We start from the raw sequence: 21,427 nt of genomic DNA on the forward strand, positions 1-21,427 counted from the left end.
CAACCAACCTGGGTTCATTAGAGGCAGGTCCTGTCAGACCAACCTGGTGGCCTTCTATGACCAGGTCACAAAATCCTTAGATGCAGAGGTAGCAGTGAACATAGTCTTTCTGGGCTCGGTCCTCGGACCCACTGTTCAACATCTTCATCAGTGACTTGGACGAGAGGGTAAAAAGCACCCTGTTCAAATTTGCAGACGACACTAAGTTGTGGGGGGGATGTGGGAATGCTAGAAGGAAGGAACAGACTGCAAATCGGACCTAGACAGGTTACAGGGGTGGGCAGACGAGAACAGGATGGGTTTCAACACTGACAAGTGCAAGGTGTTGCACCTGGGGAGGAAGAACCAGCAGCATACCTACAGTCTGGGGAACTCCCTTCTCCTCAGTGCGAAGGCAGAAAAGGATCTTGGAATCATTATTGATGCCAAAAAGAACATGGGCCGACAGTGTGGGGGACACGGTCAGGAAGGCCAACCACACCTTGTCATGCATCCACAGATGCATCTCAAGCAGGTCCAAGCAGGTGATCCTCCCCCTCTATGTGACATTGGTCAGGTCGCAGTTGGAGTACTGCATCCAGTTCTGGATGCCACACTTCAGGAGGGATGAGGACAGCATTGACAGGGTCCAGAGGAGGGCCACCCACATAATCAGGGGGCAGCAGGGCAGGCCCTACGAGGAGAGGCTAAGGGACCTGAACCTGTTCAGCCTCCACAAGAGAAGGCTGAGGGGGGATCTAGTGACCTGTTACAAACTAGTCAGGGGGGACCAGCAGGCATTGGGAGAGTCCCTGTTCCCCTGAGCACTACCAGGAGCGACTAGAAATAACGGTCACAAGCTGGCAGAGGGTAGATTTAAACTAGACATCAGGAGGCGCTACTTCACAGCCAGGGCGGCTAGGATCTGGAACCAACTTCCAAGCAAAGTGGTGCTGGCTCCTACCCTGGGGTCTTTAAGAGGAGGCTAGATGAACACCTTGCTGGGGTCGTTTGACCCCAGTGCTCTTTCCTGACAGGGGGTCGGACTTGATGATCTGTAAAGGTCCCTTCCGACCCTACTAACTATGAAACCATATTCCCTGCCTGCTCTTCAGATATTACTTTAAATAGCAATCTTATTCCCCCCCTCCCCCCAACTGCTTCGTATTTTTCTACTAATTCTATACTAGCCGGGATTTTTTTTTAAATAAGGACTACATGAATGATCCCTAAATGGCATCTAGGTTACAAAGACTAAAACATGCTAATGTGGGCCATAATCACCACTGTTACGAACTGACTCAAAGTGACTAAAGTCTGCTTAAACACCAGTGACTTGGACCCATAACTAACATTATTTATTATCTTGTATCTTTATATGCATTTCTCACCCTGTCATCCCCACACACCAACACGGTCTGAGAATCATTTTTCATATTGCCTCGGTAACAATGTTAGCCAGATCTTAGCCTCTCCCAAATATTACCTATTAAGTGGCCAGGCCAGATCAAGCAAAGCTGGAGCTACTTATGAAGTTATTTGAAAAGTTCCCTACCACTCTGATTTGCTACCAACTCTTCTGTCATGCCAGTAGTCAGGAGTAACAAACAGACAATAATTAATGCGTCTATTTTTGATGTGCATTTTTATGGAGAGATTTAAGGAATAATTGATGATGAATTCTTGTTAAAATAGGAGAACAATGTATCTGAGAGAAATGATAAGTGGAAAAATGTCACAATACCCCAAGAGAACTGTGCTGTAATCAACATTTTGCTAACATGAAGCATCACTTATGAACAATAAAGACCAAACTAGTACTTCACCCCGTCCCTAGTAAAACACTGAGTCAAGAGGCAGGTTCAGGTTTAACAACAATATCTAAACTAGTCTTGCTAACCAAATAAAGGATGGAGTATTTGGGCTTCTTCCCAAGACCTTTAAAGTAGGGGAACTAAAGTGACTATATATGCTGGGAGGCAGCCATGAATCAGACCAAGAAAGAGAAGAAGATTGGAGATTGAACAAGCACCTGGCTGGAGTTACTTGACCCCAGAGCTCTTTTCTGCCCAGAGCAGGGGGTCCAACTTGATGATCCAATAGGTCCCTTTCAACCCTAGAAATATATGAAGAGTCAAAGTTGTAGCAGTAGAGCTCAACAAAGCATGGATAAGCACTTCCACTTCTAACTGTTCACCAAAACCAATTATCCAGATTTCATGAAGTTGGTTCATCAACAGTAGGTAACTTATTTTTTCAGAAAATAATCATCTCTTACTGCAGGTGGTCCCTGTAGAAAAAGTCAATTTGGGCACTTCTTGAATTTTAGCATATGTGCGCCTAAAACTAGCATCAGGCATGCAAATTCAACATGGAGGTGGCTTAAATAATTGAGCATTCTAATGTCATTAGACTACATGAGCATGTACAACATAGTACTCACTAACAATCCATAAATAACAAAGCTATGACAACAGGTATCTCTATATTACCAGCTGCACTATGATTCACCGATGCATTTCTTTACAGTACTTTATGGAAGTGTAATCATTCCTCAACCCTGTGCGAATCATCAAAGTATTTGTTGTAAAGACAAATGTTACAATATGCTCTATTGTAGCCATGCAAATTATAAATCTTTATTTCCATACATAAATTATGCTTTCACTGATTTTTTCTGCTGCTCAAGCATCATTCATGCATACACACTAGCAGGAGTTTCAAAGTTGTTTCATAGCAGTGAGGCCCAGAGTCTTCTAAGAGTTAGCCCTCATCACTTCCTTTTAATAACTGGAGAGAAAGATCTCACCTACTACACGTAAGAACTTCAGATTCATGGATTTTTCATATATTCATACAGATTTTTAGCAGCTTCTTAAATGCTATGCTACCACCTTCTATGATGAGATGACTGGCTCTGTGGATGTGGGGAGAGCAGTGGATATGATATACTTTGATTTTAGCAAGGGTTTTAATATGGTCTCTCACAACATTCTCACAAGCAAAGGAAGTATAGATGGGATGCATGGACTTGTAAGGGGGGTAGAAAACTGGCTGGACTGTTGGGCTCAAAAAGGTAGTAAAATCAATGGCTCATTGTCTAGTTGGCATCTGGTATCAAGTGGAGTGCCCCAGAGGTCAGTCCTGGGACCAGTTTTGTTCAATATCTTCATCAACAACCTGGAGGATGAGATGGAGTGCACCCTCAGCAAGTTTACAGATGACAAAGGTGGTGGTTAGTAGATACACCGGAAGATAGGGCTAGGATTCAGAGAGACCTAGACTAATTGGAGAACTGGACCAAAAGAAAATTGCATGAGGTTCAGCAAGGACAAGTGCAAAGTCCTGCACTTAGCATGGAACAATCCCATGCATCAGTACAGGCTAAGCAGCAGCAGCAAAGAACCTGGGGGTTACAGTGGACAGTAAGCTGAATGTTGTCCAACCCAAATGCCCTTGTTGCCAAGAAGGCTAAGGGCATACTGGGCTGCATTATTAGAAGTGCTGCCAGCAGACTGGGGGGAAATGATTCTTCCCCCTCTAAGTCAGCACCAGTGAGGCCACATCTGGAACCCAAAATTTCCAGTTTTGTGTACCCTGCTACAGAAAAGATGTGGACAAATTGGAAGCAGCAGCAGCAAAGAACCTGGGGGTTACAGTGGACAGTAAGCTGAATGTTGTCCAACCCAAATGCCCTTGTTGCCAAGAAGGCTAAGGGCATACTGGGCTGCATTATTAGAAGTGCTGCCAGCAGACTGGGGGGAAATGATTCTTCCCCCTCTAAGTCAGCACCAGTGAGGCCACATCTGGAACCCAAAATTTCCAGTTTTGTGTACCCTGCTACAGAAAAGATGTGGACAAATTGGAGAGAGTGCAGAAGGACAATGAAAATGGTTAGAGGGCTGAGGAACATGATTTATAAGCAGAGGCTGAGGGAGCTTGGCTTATTTAATCTGCAAAAGAAAAGATAGAGGGGATTTAATAGCAACTTTCAACTACCTAAAGGGTGGTTATAACAAGGAAGGAGCTAAACTGTTTGCAGTGGTGGCAGATGACAAAACAAAAAGCAATGGTGTCAAGTTGCAGGACAGGAAGATTAGGAAATATTCTCTCACTAGGAGAGTAGTTAAGTACTGGCACAGGTTACCCAGAGAGGTTGTGGCATCCCCATCCTTGGAGATTTTTAAGATCTGGATAGACAAGGCCTTGGCTGGGGTGATCTAGTTGGGGATGATCCTGCTTTGAACAGAGGGCTGGACAAGGTGACCTCCTGAGGTCCCTTCCAGCACTAATTTTCTCCGATTCTGCCTTTCATGGGAAACTGCTTTTCCTCATGCACTGTGTGTGTGACTAGGTAAAAACACAACCTTACTGATACAGGAGCAAATAATCTCAAAGGTGGGAAAGCTTGCCTAGACCCACTGCCATGCTATGACCGACTGCTCCAGAAAGTATGAGTGTGGGCCCAATGATATGCAAAGCCTCAAACTGAGTTCTCATACCTTGCTTTCCTACAGCAGCACATGATACACTTCTCAGTAAGCCATTTTTCTGCTGCTCTGTTAGTTTTAAGACATCTTTGCTATCCTCTTCTATAAAATTTGTTCTATTTTACATAAACACGTAAATAGGATTTCCTTCATTCCACAATACTTTTTAAATTAAAACTTAAAAAAGACTTGCAACCAAGTATTCCCAAGATGCAGACTGATAAGTAATTTCAGATCTGCTTCTATTAACTAAATCCAATTGCCAAAAATTCCAACTGATCCCAACTGCCCTTGTCCCACGAAAAAAAAATTAAACCATTCTAAGTACAACATTTGATTGCCTGGCTTTCTTCAACAGAAAAATGAAATGCTACTCAACATACCAAGGGTTCAACAACAGATCATAATAAAACACAGTACCATCAGTCAGTTAGAGGACTGTAACCAGATCTCACTGAGAGAGGAAAATACTTCTCTTCTGAAGTTTCAAAAGAATCCCGATGTTTATTTCTACTACAAAATAAATAGGAAGAGAGAAATTATCAACACCTCATTTCTCAACAATAATCTGTATAGGTGAAGGATATTAAAGACCCATGTGCAACAATACATGCACATCTTTGTGAGAACAAGAGTTGCATGCACAAAGTCCACTGCCAGGTCAGGATTTGTATACAGGTACCTTTATAATGCCCTTGCCTCAACACACAGCACTTAAGCATCTGCTCAAAGGAGACCTTTCTAAGGTCAGGGCAAATTGCTCCTACTGGATCCAATCATGCTGAAAAGTGATTTAAATAAACTTTATTATGGGCTGAAACACTTCTCTTGTATGTCTTGCAATTATTCCTTTCTCCCCATTCTAAAACTTCATGTCTACCACATTTCAAATGGGGTACTCACGGAAAGAAAAAAAAAATAAGTGTAGATTGGTCAAAAAGGTAAATAGAGCTTTCAGCAACATTCACTCAGTTACCTGAAAAATCAGTTAGCACAACTGCATTTCAGGAGGGTTATTTATCTCATACATTTAGTAGAAACTTGTACATCTTTTCAGACAATGCTAGCTGAAAAATAAATACATATTTTAGCATGCATATACACACACACTATTGTAAATGAACCAATGCACCTACTGTAAATAACCAATGCATTAATATTGCTGTATATTTAGGATCCAGATCTAGGATAATATCCAAATTACTTGGAATTGACAAAAATGTTGTAATAACTTTGAAAGGCATGAATGCTTCTCATGTTTGTTTCTTGGTATTTATTAAAGGGTATTTATTATCAATTTAGTCCAGAACAGCACTATAAAATTTTAAATGTTTAGAAATCACTCCTCAGCAAAACTGTAGGAAGATGTGATCTGTTGCTGCTCAGTATGGGCTGGGGCCTCTAAGTAGCTAAGCAGAGTTGCAAATGTCAATGAATGGGTGGAGGCCTCCAAGGCTCACATGGGCAGGGTGGAAGGGGGGGTGTGGGGGTTCATGTCTCAACAGGTACAACTCTCCTCTAAGCTAACTGCCTCTCAGTAGTGCTGTCTTTTGGTGAGAAATCAAGCTGAGGTTCCAATCCCTTGTGACCACTAATCCCCCCAGCATTTTTTTCTTTGTAAAGAACAGGAAAAAATAAAAAGAGTGTCTCAGCTGAATAACAATCTTAGTAATGACATTCTGCTTCCTAACCCTTCCCCCTCCCCCAAGACGGTATTAATCTTTACATCCTTTCCCAAATTGCTGTGCAGCATTGCTGTTAAAATAAAACATATCACTAAATATTTTTCTGGGTAAACCACCAGGGAATAACTTTATTGCACTTTGGGTCATTTGTCCTTCAAAGAGAAATGCAATTTGCCTCAGATAATGTTGTTTCAAATAGGCAGATAATGGGCTCAGTTCTCACCTCTGGCTGCTTTTGCACTGTCTCAACAGCACTAAGCAGCCAGAAAGCTGCCAGAAAGGAGCAGCCAGGATTTCCCAGGGGTATCATTGGGTGGCACAAAACCAGCATAGCAATTCTAGGCCACCTGTCCCCACCCTTAGTGTAAGGGGATTTGCCAGCAAAGGGAGGGGATGGGTAGAGTATATAATGAGCTGCCAGATTGTCAGCTGTTGTAAATACTGCAGTACACCAGGGACGGAAACAGCTCCAGCCAGACCATGGTTAGAGCAGTGGGACAATCACTGAGAGTCAGTTTACCCCTTATTCCCTGGCCACAGCTGCAGAGCTTACACTGAGTAACATCCTCCGACACAGGGTTAGGCTACTGAATGAGTACTGGGCAGGAGATTTTACAAGAACTACACCAGCAGCTGTAATCCCAGCTGTGCACTGGGAATGTACATTTGCAACAGGAAAGCTGAAAGTTATGCCATCCCAACATCCCAATGCACATCAGAATGTGCAAACAGGTAAAAGGCACATGAGAATCTTCGTTAACTCTAGAATTAAAAGTCATATCGTCACATCCATAAAAAAAAAAAAAAAAGAATAAGATACCTAATAAAAATAGAGTAGATCTGCACCTGGTGTAAATATATTCCATTGATTTTGCATCTTTCCTTGAAGGGAAGGCTATAAACCTTCATCCTTCTTGTATTCAAAAATTTCTAGACAGCTTTATTTCAAGCTTTCAAAAAAAAACAAAAACAAAAAACAAAAAAACAAACAAATCATCCCAGGCAGAGATCAAGCCTAGCATTTAGCCTCAAAATTGAACATTTAAGAAATCTGATGGACTGAAAAGGAAAGTTAAAATAGAAACAGTCACACAATCCTAGCTCCAGTGGTTATTGCCACACTTACTATAAAAACTAGGAACAAATACACTCAGTTCCTATATTCTATATGAAAAGTATGATTTAAAACTTACTAACACCTTGGAGGAGAGACTGCTCTATAAATAAATAAAAGCACACATCACTCTTCTGCCTCACAAATACTGTATCTGTCACTCAAATCTATGTCAACTAAGACACCTGCCTAAGCAATTTCATTTTCACTCCGCAGAATGAAGTTGCTATGGTAGGGGTACAGGATAACATTGGTTTGACTGACAGACGTTCATGCTGGTGCAATAACGTGCTCACCTTCATGCTGTCCTGAGGTGAGATCCCGCCTAAAGATTACGTTGTGCTTCATTTTGCTTTTATACAAAGAGCTTAAGTCCTAGAGAAACACTTACTACTAATGCATCCTAGGTAGAAGCCTCATGCTACCTCTGCTGATGTCAGTCACAGATCTCATACTGATGTAACGGAAGCAGGATCAAGACCTCAGTGAATAAAGTTACCAAAGTCAAATAATTTGGTAGTCCAGCGAAATATAAAAAAACTAGGGAAGCATAAAAGGACACAGCAAGCAAAGGCATACAAATACAACTATGTTTGTTCTTTAGTAAAGGCTGTGTTTCCAAGCCATTATTCACTTTACACAGAAGCAAGAGAGAAGATTCCTCCCCAGCTTGAACTCCTGCTTATTTAGAAGGGAAGGGTTGGACCTAGGAAATACTCTGGCTCTGCCCCACAGTACTCACCAGCCACTGTAAATACCAGGTACAGTAATGATCTCCACCCGCTTCAAAACAAGAGGGAAAGAAGTGTAACTGAATAAATCCATTATCTGGTTTGATTCTTGTGGCAGTGCAACCATATGTCCCCTTTGCCAACAACAAATCATAAATGTACAGTCTAGTTATGAAGCAAGGAAACAGATTTGTGCATTTGCTACAAACTCATATTGTGCCTGCTTACGAAGTTACACAAGGTTTCAATGCAGTATTCCTCACATATTCTACTTAACGGCTCATCTTGCTAGCCAAAAATATAGGAATTTTGTTAGTCTCCTTATCCTAAGTCTTTGAATTCTATGACATTCATTTCAAAGAACAGCAGAGAATTTATGTTAATAAAATAAATTTCACATTTAAATGCTGCATGTACCACAAATGCTGACCCAAGAGATTTTTTAAAAGAGTAAGCACTATACATGTACAGTATTTTCTTAGTGCATTCAACTTGCAAATTCTACCAGAAATCAATAACAATAGATTGCAAGTTTGCAATTTATGTTTTGTTTTTTTTTTACAGGATGCCCTGGCATATTCAGTTTAGTATGGATGCTGATCACAGAGGTTTTTGTCTGTCTGTTTGTGTCACTTTTCAGCTACACACCCATTCATTAGTTAAAAAATTAATGCACTAAGTCTGTTACAAAATGAGTGCCTGAAACAGAATCGTGAACAAATTTTGATGTGACAAGTCTGAAAAGATTAGAATTTCTTGTATTATTAGCATGGTAGGGCTTTCTCTCATTAAAGTCAGTACAACTACTTACGGTACTGAGCACTCCTGAAAGTGTTTACAGCATCAAGCCCTAACTGCTAATGCTTTACAATCAGTATCATATAAGCAGATACAAAAATCTGTGGGCGCATGCACACGCACACGCACGCACACACACACACACACACGCATATTTGGTTTTCTAGTTTGGTATTACCACAGAAGTCCCACACTTAAAGTAAAAGTTTCACCTTAGTATGTTCCTGGTTTTTAGTCTGGAAAGCCCCTGATATGGGAAGAGGGCATCAAGGCCAGTGACTTATCTATTACCATTAAACCACTGATCTACCAGGTGACCCAGGAGATAACAAGATGAGGACTAAAATCCAAAAAATTACCAGCTCTCACAGATCAGTCTGATCTCTCACTCTGATAGTTTAAAGCCTGTTATGTACATGGCCTTCAAGCAGTAAGTCATGGCCAAATAAAACTTAATTTTTGTTTAAAGAAGGAGCCTAAAAGGTAAAGTTGAAATCTGGAGCAGAACAAATCTCAGGGGATGTTTTGTTTCTGGCCCAGATCTACTTTTGATAGCCTACTATACTGCCCTGCTGTAACAGAATAGCTAGCTCACCCATGAAATGTTATTTGGTGTATTATTGTTTTGATAATGATTCATAAATAATGACTGATGGAGAGGGCATTTGCTGGCAGTTAAAAATCACCAGCTAGAGAAGAGGGCCTGGGGCTTTGCCTCAGGCCTCTTACTCAAGCAGTCATTAACTGACAGGAAATGCCTGATCTTGAGGTCATTATTGGTATTATATACAAGTATGAATAAATATAAAGATTCTACAATTTGAAAAGTTAAAGATTGAATACCATGGCATCACAGATATGGGACTGTTTAATATATTGCTGTTTTCTCAGTATCTAAAAACTAATAATAACCAATGGGAGAGAAGGAGTTATTCTGAATACTTTATTAATTTGACATCAATTGTTGTTTCCTAATAACAAATGACTGCAAAAGCAAGATCCCCAATAGAGAAAAGCTGTGTCAGGTGGAATGCCTTTTCACTGATGCTTTGCGGCTAGCACTTGCAAGAGGACAGCAAAATGCTTTGTTCAACTTAAGATAAAACCTAATGCAGTAAAGTACTGCTCCAAGTGCAGAATTGCGTGCTCAAGCTTGTGCTTATATCCCATTCAGCCAAGCTATGGGGCAAGTTCAAGCAGAGCTGCCCCAGTTATACATTATCAAAGAATTTCAGAAAGAGGCTGTTCTTCTTTATCCAGTAAAGTCTCTGCTGACGTCCTACTGCTGTACTGTCTTCCCAAATGTCCCAGTGCTGCCTGCTCCTATTTTTTTTCCCCAATGCCATTTCATTTGACTCAGATGATTCCTCCCCAGACCTCCCCTTCTCTACACCCAATCAACCTGTAAGCAACCATTCACTCAAGTAAAATAGTCTTGCTTAAACCACCAAACAGTACTCCTTCTGCCCACCTACTGTCATCACCATCCCAGGAGCAGTAAGAGGAAGAATATGCCAACAACTTTCTGTCCCTACTGTATACAGAAAAGAATCCCATCACCAGCTGATATCCCTTGGGTTTATGCATCTACTTATCCATCCCCCTCCATTTAGTACAAGAGGAAAGAAGCTCCCAGAATGAGAAGCAAGGACAAGCATGACTAGTCAAAGGAAGGAAGCAAGGAAAAATATGGGCTTGGTGCTGCTGCAACCGGTCAGGCGCTTCTGTGTTCCCCTCATCTCCAACAGCCACTCCTCCCAATCCTGGCCCTGCTACACCATTCCAGGTGGGCAGGCAGGGAAGCTTCAGCCTGGCTGCTCCTACTGGAGGTGAGGGGAGCAGAAAAATATCTGGCTGGCTGCAGCCGCACTGGGAATAACCCTGCCAGAAGCTGCATGCTGGCTAAAGCCAAGGCTGGCAGGAGTGCAGACACAGACTGCCCCAGTGAGAGCAGGTGAGACTCAGCCCCATGTGGAATACTGCAGGGGCAGCTGCGGGCTGGATCCAGCCAGCTGGCAAGCCTGATCCAGCCCACAGGCCATATTTTGGCCATATTTCTAATCCTTGGATTAGAAAGCAACAAAAGAAAGTGTGAGGAACTGAAGAGGTGGAGAAAACAATAATGAAGGAGGGAGAGCTCAATGGGGATGATGCTATAAATCAGAATTATGCATAATCAGAATTATGAATTCAATAACTACTGACAAGTGACATACTTATGGCAGTGAGTATGTGTAATTAAGGAACATAACTCAAAGCAACAGAGACCTATAGAGAAGTGAGAATTTACAAGTTGCTGTAGTGGATTTTTTTACATTACATACATGCTTAAGTGGAAGAAGAGAAAGGGTGTCCATGTGATTTAAAAGCGGCTCCACAACAGTATTTTCCCCTGCACTTGCACAGAGAATGGAATCAACATATCATACATCCTTAAACCACCCTTAAGAGGTGACTGTTTCTGAAAAATGTACTCGGGTAGGGATTTTTGTCAGGCCCCATAGGGACTGAATTTTTATGCTAACAGCTGACATCCACTGAACTGTGCTCCTGAAAACAATGCTTATCTTGAGTTCTCCTTTTCAAACAAATATTAGTCTGCATAATATACAGCAACTTTGCATGTGTAATATGTGACATTGTACAAGTACTAAGCATCTATTTTTATTATTTAGGAACTGGCTATTTTGGCAATCCAAAATTAATTTAACCTGAATTTAGAGCACAGATTAGAATTCATTAAAAAAACCACACGGGTTGACCTGGCTTGAGACTCTTAGAATACTGAACGTCATTTTTTTCCAGAGACAAAGAGAACTGCTGATCATTAACCCTCTCCAGTTATCAAGACACTTTGTAATGTTACTATTGCTTTGTTTTCCTAGGGGTTTAATTGTCCTGGGCCCCCATAAAAATACTCAAATCAGGCAAGACTCTGATTAGTAAGAATGGAGGTGAGATTTTTGTTGTCAACATGTCAAAAAACACATTTTTTTTCAATTGCTTTATGAATTGAAATTAAAATGCCAGAGTGACAGTACGAGGCAACTAAAGTCTTTCACTTACTCAGAAAAGAAGTGTGACAAACTGCATTACTTTAAGCAAAATCCCTCAAGTTTAAAATGTGACTAGAGTGCTTTAGTATTAGAGACAGGGGAATTTCCCAGCTATTGATTCATATTTGTAAATGAATTTACTTTTCTGTGCCTTTGTTTTCATCTTCCATGGACAACTGGGGCAATTAATTTTACTTGCAAAATTGCTGGGGAGAGACATCTTTCAGAGCTGCGTGCACCAGTGCCAAGGTAAAAAAAGGTAATGCATTCTGAAAGTGTGTGCTCACTCTCCATACTGGGGTACAGCAATGATACCATGCCATTTTTCTGAGCAACCACTAACTATCTCAAACCTAAAATATTTGCAAACAAGCCACACTATAACAATGCAGTGAGATACCTGATCAGAAGGTTTGAGCAACACAAACTGATGGTGACCGGCTCACAGTCAAGCTGAAAAAGAAGCTAAATTCATTTAATGAATTATTCAGTACAAAGTATTCCCTCAGGTCTACTCACTATTCAAGCATTAAGACACCACATTGTTGGGCCCACTGTAAATGATGGGCAAAAGCAAGAGAACACGCACTGAAACCACCTTTAGGGCTTAGACAGTATCTCAGTCTCCATGGCTGTTCAACTTTTGGCCCCTCTGTCGAGACTGCCAGCAAGGGTGCCAATTAGTGTGGTGTGTTTTTGTAAGGCTGTCAAACTGACTGAAGAGTACACGTCATAAGCTCTTACACTATTGAACCAAAAGGACCTATGCTCTATCTCAGTTTATGACTTTGGTGCCTTAGGTAGTCAGATTCATTTTAAGCAGCTGAGTGCCAGTTTGTCGTAAACTCCTGTTAACCACAGGCATCCAAGGATTAGCATCACCTAACAGGAGAAAGAGTAAAAAGCAGCCAAGTACTGTCCGCACATGACTGTTCCCCTTCCCTCAGGGTATCAGACCCTACTCAGGTATACATGACTGTCACCTGCAACTGGCTGCTGCCTCCTGAGCATAAGACTTAAACAGTGCTACAGAAAAAGGGGATTCTTCGTATTTAAGTGGAAGAGGCAGTATTTTTCAAACCAAAAGTCTTGAATGTTGTGCCTTTTGTTGCACATGTGCAGTTGTGTTAAAAATTATGACATTTGTATGTCGGAAGCACATGGAGCACTTACACCTGTCCTTTATCACAATTTTATATGAATTTCTATGAGACCCAGCAGCATTATGGTATAAAGGGGATCATAAAGTCCTTGATGGTTAGAGATCTTTAGCATGTTGATACCCGTGTACTAATTGCTCAGCTGAAACCACCAGCTCATTTTGCCTAGACCTATGGATACACCTCAAATGATTAGAGTTTTTAGTAATGATGAAGCTGGAGCAAGAGAGTAAAACTGGCAACCAGAGGTGACAGGTTCCATACCTGATAGGCAATCCATTTCAGTCATCGAGTCACTACTCACTAGCGGAGAGGGTACTGGCCTAACAAGGCTGAGACCAGAGGTTTAAGACCAGCCTCTGTGCCCATGGCACTAAAGGACACACATCTAGTAAGTTTCCAAATTGAAAGTATCCTAGGGCTAAAAAAGTGGGGCATTTTGCCCCAGAGAAATCACTTTTAAATCAGGTTTCCTTCTTGTTCTTGAGTCACAAAAAGAAATGTAGTGCTACATTTGCTAGTTGGCATAATATATACTTGGGGTAGGACAAGGTTCCTACCCCACCATTCCCTCTGTACTCTCCTGCTCCAAGGGGAAGCCCTAAGTCAGCAAGCGGGGGAACACGAAGTCAGGAGAGCCCATGCAGAAAAGTGCAGCAAATTCTTGTCACCCATTACTCTTTGCATAGGCATGTAATCTAGCTTCAATCCGCCCCCCCACCCCGTTTTAACACTGAAACAATATTGTTGTGCAAAGTATCTCAAAGCTTTTCTGTATATTCAACAAAATACAAAACTGACAGTATTTCAAAAACCTATTTAGCTAACAGAATTTTTCATGTATATTTTGGCTTGTTATACAGTTCTGTACTTGATATTTCTAAACAAAAACAAAGCTGACATGCATTTAAAAAAAAAAAAAAAATTAGCAGCTTTTGGAACCATGCCACACAGAAATCAGAAATCTGAGACCTTTCCTCCCATCTGAGACTCCATGCAAGAGGTGAGGGTGTGAAGTAGGGGTGGGCAAAATATGACCAGTGGGCCAAATCCAGGCCACCAGGCAATTTCATCTGGCCCACGGGCAGGCACCTACCAATTAACTTTATCCAGCCTGGCCCATGGCTGCCCCTGCTGCGCTCCGCATGGGGCTGAGCTCCGCCCACTCCCACTGGGGCAGTGCACTAAGCTCCCACCCTTCCCTGCAGGACAGCACCAGCCCCACCACCAGGCATAGCTTCCAGGCAGGGCTGCTGCAGCTGCCCAGGGAACTGCTGAGATCTCCCAGCCTCCAGAGACTCCTCCTGTCCCTGCTGCAGGGCAGGAGGTAGTGAAGCAGTGGTGAGAAAGCAGGGCCTGCACCATGCCTGGGTCAGCGGGAGTGTGGGACCCAGGACAGGGAGGTTCCCCATGGCTCACATGCAGCTCCCAGAACCCGGCTAGGAGCTGCACGAGATGGGGATGGCAGCCTTGCCCTGATCCCTGCCACCATGTGCAGCTCCCAGGACTCTGCTGGAAGTGGAAGAGTATAGGACTGTGTGAAACAACATCATTCTGCTTCAACTTCTGTTTCAATGGAACAGTATTTTGTTTCGAGTTTCATTTCGTCAAAACTCTTTTGCCGTTTTGCCCATAGCCAGCACCGGAAAGATTGGTGCTACCACTGGCCCCAGCCGGCAGCACCAGCCTCCTGTCATCCAGCAGATAGATCAGGGGTCTGCAACCCCGAAGGCAGTCCGACACAGCCCCTGCCACCCTCCCAGGGGTGCAGGGGAGACCCCAATCTGCCTGCCAGATAACAGGAGGAGGCTGATGCTGCAAGCTGGGGCCAGCGGCAGCACCAATCTTCCCAGCATGGGCTGCGTCCAGCCAGCAACACCAGCCTCCTGTCATCTGGCAGGCAAATCAAGGGCTTGCCCACACCCCTGGGAGGGCTGCAGAGGCTGTGCTGAACTGCTCCTGAGGGTGCGGGCCCCTATCTGCCTCCCAGATCACAGGAGGCTGGTGCTGCCACCTGGGGCCAGCGGCAGGTAGGCCTGGGGCAAGTCAGCTCGTGCAGGGACACGTCCCCACACAAGCTGAATTTTTCCCGGGCAGGAAAAATTTTCCCCACACTAGAGCCAATCCAAGGAGGCAGAGAGAGCCAGGGCTGCGGCTCGGAGCAGAGCCCTGGCTCTCTCCTGCCTCCCACCACCAGGCTGGTTTGAAATTTGAATTGTTTCAACTCGCCTCATTTCATTTCGAGGCTGCTTCAAAGCCCTTCATTTCATTTCAATTTCACTGTTTCAAGCTCGAAATGAGTCAAAACATCGGTGAAACGAAACACCTGGCAAAGCTTCACACAGCCCTAGAAGAGAGCCCTGTGCAATGGAGTCTGGCCCCACTCCCTGCCATTCAAGCCAAGTTCTAGGAGCTGCACATGGCAGCAGGGAACAGGGCCAGGCTGCTGGCTCCACCACGCCGGGGCTCCTCTCAGCGACGTGCTACTCTGATGGAGTCCCAGGATCTGCACATGAGCCATGAGGCACCCCATGTGATGGAGCTGGTGGCCTGGCCCCCCTCCCTGCCACCACATGCAACTCTCAGGACTCAGCCAGAGCCACATACCATGAGGGGCGGGGGGGTCCATCTGCCGCAGGCAATGAGCACCCCCGATGGCCTGCTGCCAAAATAATTGCTCACCCCTGGTATAAAGACACACTTCTAAGCAAGAGCCCTAAGGATAAACGTGAGCTTCACTGCTGTTTTACTGTACCCTCTCTGCAAACAGCTCTAGGAACATGGGAAATGAAAAGACCAAAAGAGGGATAAGAAACAGGAATTAAATAATAATAATTAAAGTGGAGTGACATACTTAGATGCTTAAAGTTTTACCTCTAAGTATGTCAAGCTAGGTTGCCCTGGTAAGCTAAAACATTATGAAATGCAGGATATACACCAAAACTTCACAGAAAAACAAATATAAAAACAGATTTAAGGCCTGAAGTACACAAGCAAACATTATGAATGTTAATCAAAGTCTTGCTTTTCGTAAGGAAACATGATTCCAGAGTAACTACTCTAAGCACCTGGCATCATGTTTCCTTACAAAAAGCAAGGTTCTCTAAGACTACAAAGTGCCCATAGACCTAGCATTAGAAATACTTACAACAACTCCACTCTTGGTGATCGTCTCTCGGTAAGTAAAGTTGCAAACAGCCCAAGCTAGATAATATGTGGACATAAGTGGAGTCTGTGAAAAGTGATCCGTAACCCATCCATCTTCTTCAAAAACAGAAGTTTCAACTGGCATATTGGACAAAGACAAATAGGTTGCTTGATGCCGGATGCTGATTTTGAAAGTGGCTTTGTAGATGGGTTCATCAAAGCAAGGAAAGGCTTTTCTGGCATGAGTAGGAGAAAACTGCGTAACAGCAAGAAATCTGCAATTAAAAAAAAAAAAAAAAGACATTAGTGATTATGCATATTGTTCGAGTCAGGCATGACACATTATTACTGGAATACTGTTGTTTACCAAAATTAACTCAACTATAACAATGATAAAATGCAATTCATATACTATATACTTGTGTTAATAATTCTGTTTTGGTATAATAATAGTTTTTGGTATAAATCCTGTATATACTGATATTCAATCCATGCAAAGTACGGCACCACAAAATTACTACAAACTTTATAGACACAAAATTAAAATTACAAAAAACATGCTCCCCTGTATCATACTTCATGTCCTGACATAGTTTTCTTCATCAGTATGTAAAAAACAGTCAACTAATAGAGGTCCCACAATGTAACACAAGAAGCACAATCTTCATTTAAATCTAAGATCTAACAAATTTCAGGATGCTCAGTGTGACCTCAAATACTAAATACGTATACTTCCTTATTCTTTGGACATTATATCTTATGTTTACTTAGCATAAGCCAGAAGATCACTGTTCCCTGTGATAAATTTGTGTACTAATTGCACGTAGATCTGAGTCCCACTAAAACCTAGTAGCATTATAGCTACAAAATACCAGTGGGCACAGCTACACATGCATTAATGCACTTTTCCTAATGCACATTAAATTTAGTACCTCCAATGTGAGGTACTAAGTAAATGCACATTAGGCTTCCTTAATGCTCAGTAACGAATGCACAATTTTAAAATGATGCTTAATGCACAGTAGCCTATTTTACTGTGCATTAGCTTAATCACATGGTTTTATTACATGTTGCTTTAATGTGCAGTAAAATAGGCTATTGTGCATTAAAATGAATGTGTAGACAAGCCTGATCAGAAGAGTCTAGGGAAGGCCTTTGCAGAATTTCAAACAAGAACACAATTAAGTCTCTATGTAAAAATATGCTTTTCAGTCTTTTTTTCTACAAATTTCATGACACACAAACCTAAAAATTAAAGAGATAACAGGTGATCTTCTGGAAATCTCAAAGAAAAAACAAAATTATTGTATAGGGGGAAAAATTCTATTTTTTTCATAATACCACACTTACAAATATTTTCTTTACAGCTATACAAACTTGGATCCTTGTTCTGCAAAGGAACTCTTATGAACACATGCTTGCACTTAAACCACTGGGAAAATCCACATATGCTGGGAACTTTCCAAGAATGAGTTTACTTTTTCAGAGTATACTTTACTTTACATGTGTGCATTATGAGAGCAATGAATTATGCTCTGGTGGTATTCAAAATGGGATATGAACAGGAACTAGTTGTGTGAAGTTGGGTGTATCTACATGAGATGTTTAACATGCAGTTGCCTAATTAGCTCTTCAGCAAACATCTCAGCATCTACACATGCAGTGCTATTAGGATGGAGGCAACTAATTAACTCCGCTGTAGATTCCTTGTAAACACAAGTACTATCCTATGGTGGAGCTCTTTACTCTGCAGCAACTTACATGTAGATGCTGACAGAGGTGGCTAGGGCACTAGCGTGCTTCAGTGCAGGGACTGCCTGCCAGCTAGCCCCACACTGTAGCACCCTCATGCCCCAGCCAGCCCCTCCGCAGCACACTGAGCTGGGTCAGGGCAGCCATGAGCTGGCAGGCTGACTCCTTCCCCCACACCCCACCAGCCTCCTACCAGCCAGGGCTGCTCTGACCTGGCCCAATGTGCTGCAGTGCCAGGAGCATGTTCAAATGCATTGTTAAAGAGCAATAAACTCCAGCGCAATATGCACCAGAGTTTATTGCTATGCACTAATACCACGTGTCGATGGGCCCAAGGAGTTTGAAGGGTAATGGTTCGTAAACTAACAACTTCCTAGATTTTAAATGACTGTGTTGAAGAGAAATGCCTTGTGCAACCTTACTGACCTGTAAGGTAATATTTTAGTGGACTGAGAGAAAGAAGGATCCAGTAACATTGGTGAAAAGGGCTAATTCCACATAAAACAGAGTGCGATATTCTGAAATCCTGATGGTGCAAAAGTAGATATGTAACTTGTTCAAAATTAAAGTGTGTTTATGGTTTTTCATGTTTTTATAAAAGTGATACAAAACTAAATTACTGGCAAGTTACGATACTTTAAGCCTAATATGTTACTTTTTGAGTAAATACAGAGTGCTTCAGAATACATTTCACAAGGAGATTACCTGTAGATTTCACATGGACTAATCTTTTAAAAGCCTAGTGCCTTTTACACTAGTTAGACTTTGTTTCAGTTCTTTGTCTGAAATCCAAGACTTAACTGGATGACAATTATTTAATATGTGGGAAAGAGTTCACTATATTCACAGCTTTTTTGTCTCATTTTTAACAAGGGATAAGTAAATCCAAATCTGTGTGCAAGCTTGCCAAATATTGCTCAGTTCTAGCTCTACCAATCCAAAAAAAACCTCTTTCCACATCAATAGATTTATGCTACTATACAAAGCGGAATTTGTCCAACAAAGCATTTTGCTTTACTTCATTTCATCCAGATCCTTAAAATGGGCTTAATTCTGAATTGCATTCACACCCAAACACAAATGAATTGAAAAAGGAGCATTGAGTGAGTACAGAAAGTAAGACTCAGAACAATATTAGTAAAGCTATGACTGATGAACTTTCTTTTGCAATTAACAATTTTAATGAGCTCGAACACACAGGTATTTTAAATGCCTGTTCAGGGAATTCTGCACACAACACATCCTGACTGTGTAAATGAGGAAACACTGTTTTTCAGTCCCTGAAGATCTTATTGATACTGTCTTAATATTCTTTAGATGTTGGGCTAAGAAACAATCTCTTAGGCAGCCTAATAAGAACTACTGATAAATTCTTCATATTTTAAACACAAATTGTGCATTACTGGATATTTGATAACATTCAATGCTATACTACAAATAGTAGTATAAACTCCATCAATACCAAGAAACAATGATATTTATCCCTTAGCTGGTAAGTATCACCACCGAGTCTAGTCTTGTGTTACATTTCGGGGAAGGAAAGCAAAAGAAAGTCCTGAAGATTAAGCTATAAGCATGTATAACAGAATTTATACATTTTCTCCTAAGGAACAAAGAAATGGGATAAACACGCAGAACTTCTGTAGCATGCTGAGATTAGAGAGCAGTGAAGGTATGTAGGGAGATAGATGACAAAACTTTTCTTGGACAGTAACATTTTTATCTTATAATTCCTAGAAATATCAGTACCCAAAGCTGTACTTCCTCGAATGAAAGCCTCACAGCTTGCCTACCTACCAAACCTACAACAATAATTTGCATGCACTTTTAATTCCACCTCATCTATTAAGGAGAGACGTGTTTCCTCAACAACTTGTCTATTTTGACATCTTAGCTGTAATAAAAGAAATCAATCAGTTTGTTTTGTTGGAAAGATTCAAGGAATTTGTTTCTTTTCACTTGTACAAGAGTTAGATGTTTGCCTACGTTGTATCCAGCTATTATAAAATTCTTAAATAGTTCATTTTGCTATTAGTTGGCTACTGCCAGTAAATTACAGCGCACAATACAAAGTAATTTGGCTCTCATTTTCGCTTTTATTTTTTTTATCTTTTTCACTAAAGTTACAATAACTTAAGTGGTAAAACAAAGACACTCATATCTCTATCAACATTTCAAACTGATCTATGGCTTTCATTAACGGGATCAAATATTAAGTATACAAGAAAAGTGAGTGGAAGCCTTATACTGCTTCTGAAGCTGCAGAGTTAACCAGAGCTATTCACATCTCAAGCACAAGTGAAAAGTGCCATTTAAAGTCCTTTTACAGGGACTGCTATTCCAACAATGTTGCTATATTTTGATCAACTATAAAGATGTCAAAAAGCTAAAGTTCCACTGGAACAAGGTCCCACAAAACTTGAAAGGAGCCATGCCATCTGTCATAACAGAAAATGGTCTACATTTAAGAGTTATGAAACATTCATATTTATATTTTCTTTAAAAAGCAGGTTATTAATCAAAATGCAAATTGCTACTTTGTGGGAACACATTTTGAACAAAGAAGCCTCACTGTTTAGAGTATGTATATTTTTTATATTACAATGACTCATTAAGCTTGTGACACTTCAAAAGGGAAGAACAGAACTTCTATTAAACATCTGAAACTATAACTAATGTCGGATATATACCATAACTTAATAATAAATCCTAAACTAGCACAAAGGGAGGGGAGGGGGAAGATCCATAACCTTTGGCTACGAAGGCTACACCAGTATACAAAAGCTGAGGATCCAGCCCAAAACAACAAGGTTAATGAAGTTTATTTACACTAGAATGATCCATACTTGAAGACTGGTGCCATAAGCACTGAATAGCATACATTAGATAATTACCTCCCCCATGCGTCTTAAACTATGTTGGAGCTTTTAACAAATATTAAACTGTAAATATTCTAGTGAATTTGGTGCAAAAAGTATCAGAAGCATACTACTTTTACTCCTTTGGAATGTCTCCACAGTATGTATTTAACAGTTTGCTTAAATTATTTTAACAAACTAAACAGCATAAGAGCATGATAATTGTGTGAATATTTTCTCTGCCATGAATTTATATAGGAGGCCAAGTTACTCTAATTGCTATTATCAACATTTAAGTTTGTTACAGAAACTAAATTCCACAGATCAGTCAGGAAAAATGTGGACACATTAGAGCTCTGTTTACACCAGGCACTCGGTCCTTAATCAGATGAAAAGTAAGCTATACAGCTGCATCTTTTCTACAACCGAGTTCCACACAAATTCTGTTTTTCTTTGGCTGTGACGATAAATCGCAAATTTTAATCCTAACCCTGCTTGCGATTCCAGCATCAGTCTGCTTAAATTCTTAGTAACCATAGCAACAAAAATATGTTTTAATATAAAAATTGTTGATATAATTGAGTTGGAGGTGTTCTTTTTTCTGTCTTCCTTACTTTTTTTTCCCCCCAATATCCATAGTGCGAACTCTTTGCTCAG

General features: G+C 41.3%; 1 protein-coding gene across 1 annotated transcript in view; it reads right to left on the minus strand.

Moving 5' to 3' along the window:
* TRHDE (thyrotropin releasing hormone degrading enzyme) overlaps positions 1 to 21,427 on the minus strand; it is a gene marked incomplete at its 5' end in the record, with an annotated part of 328,250 nt that overhangs the window by 302,946 nt on the left and 3,877 nt on the right. The window contains one exon of the mRNA XM_006026252.3: positions 16,162 to 16,435. Coding sequence (XP_006026314.1) covers positions 16,162 to 16,435 — 274 coding nt within the window. The remainder of the gene's footprint in view (positions 1 to 16,161; positions 16,436 to 21,427) is intronic.

The sequence above is a fragment of the Alligator sinensis genome, unplaced genomic scaffold (genome assembly GCF_000455745.1).
Source record: "Alligator sinensis unplaced genomic scaffold, ASM45574v1 scaffold1021_1, whole genome shotgun sequence".
In the NCBI taxonomy this organism is placed as follows: Eukaryota; Metazoa; Chordata; order Crocodylia; family Alligatoridae; genus Alligator; species Alligator sinensis.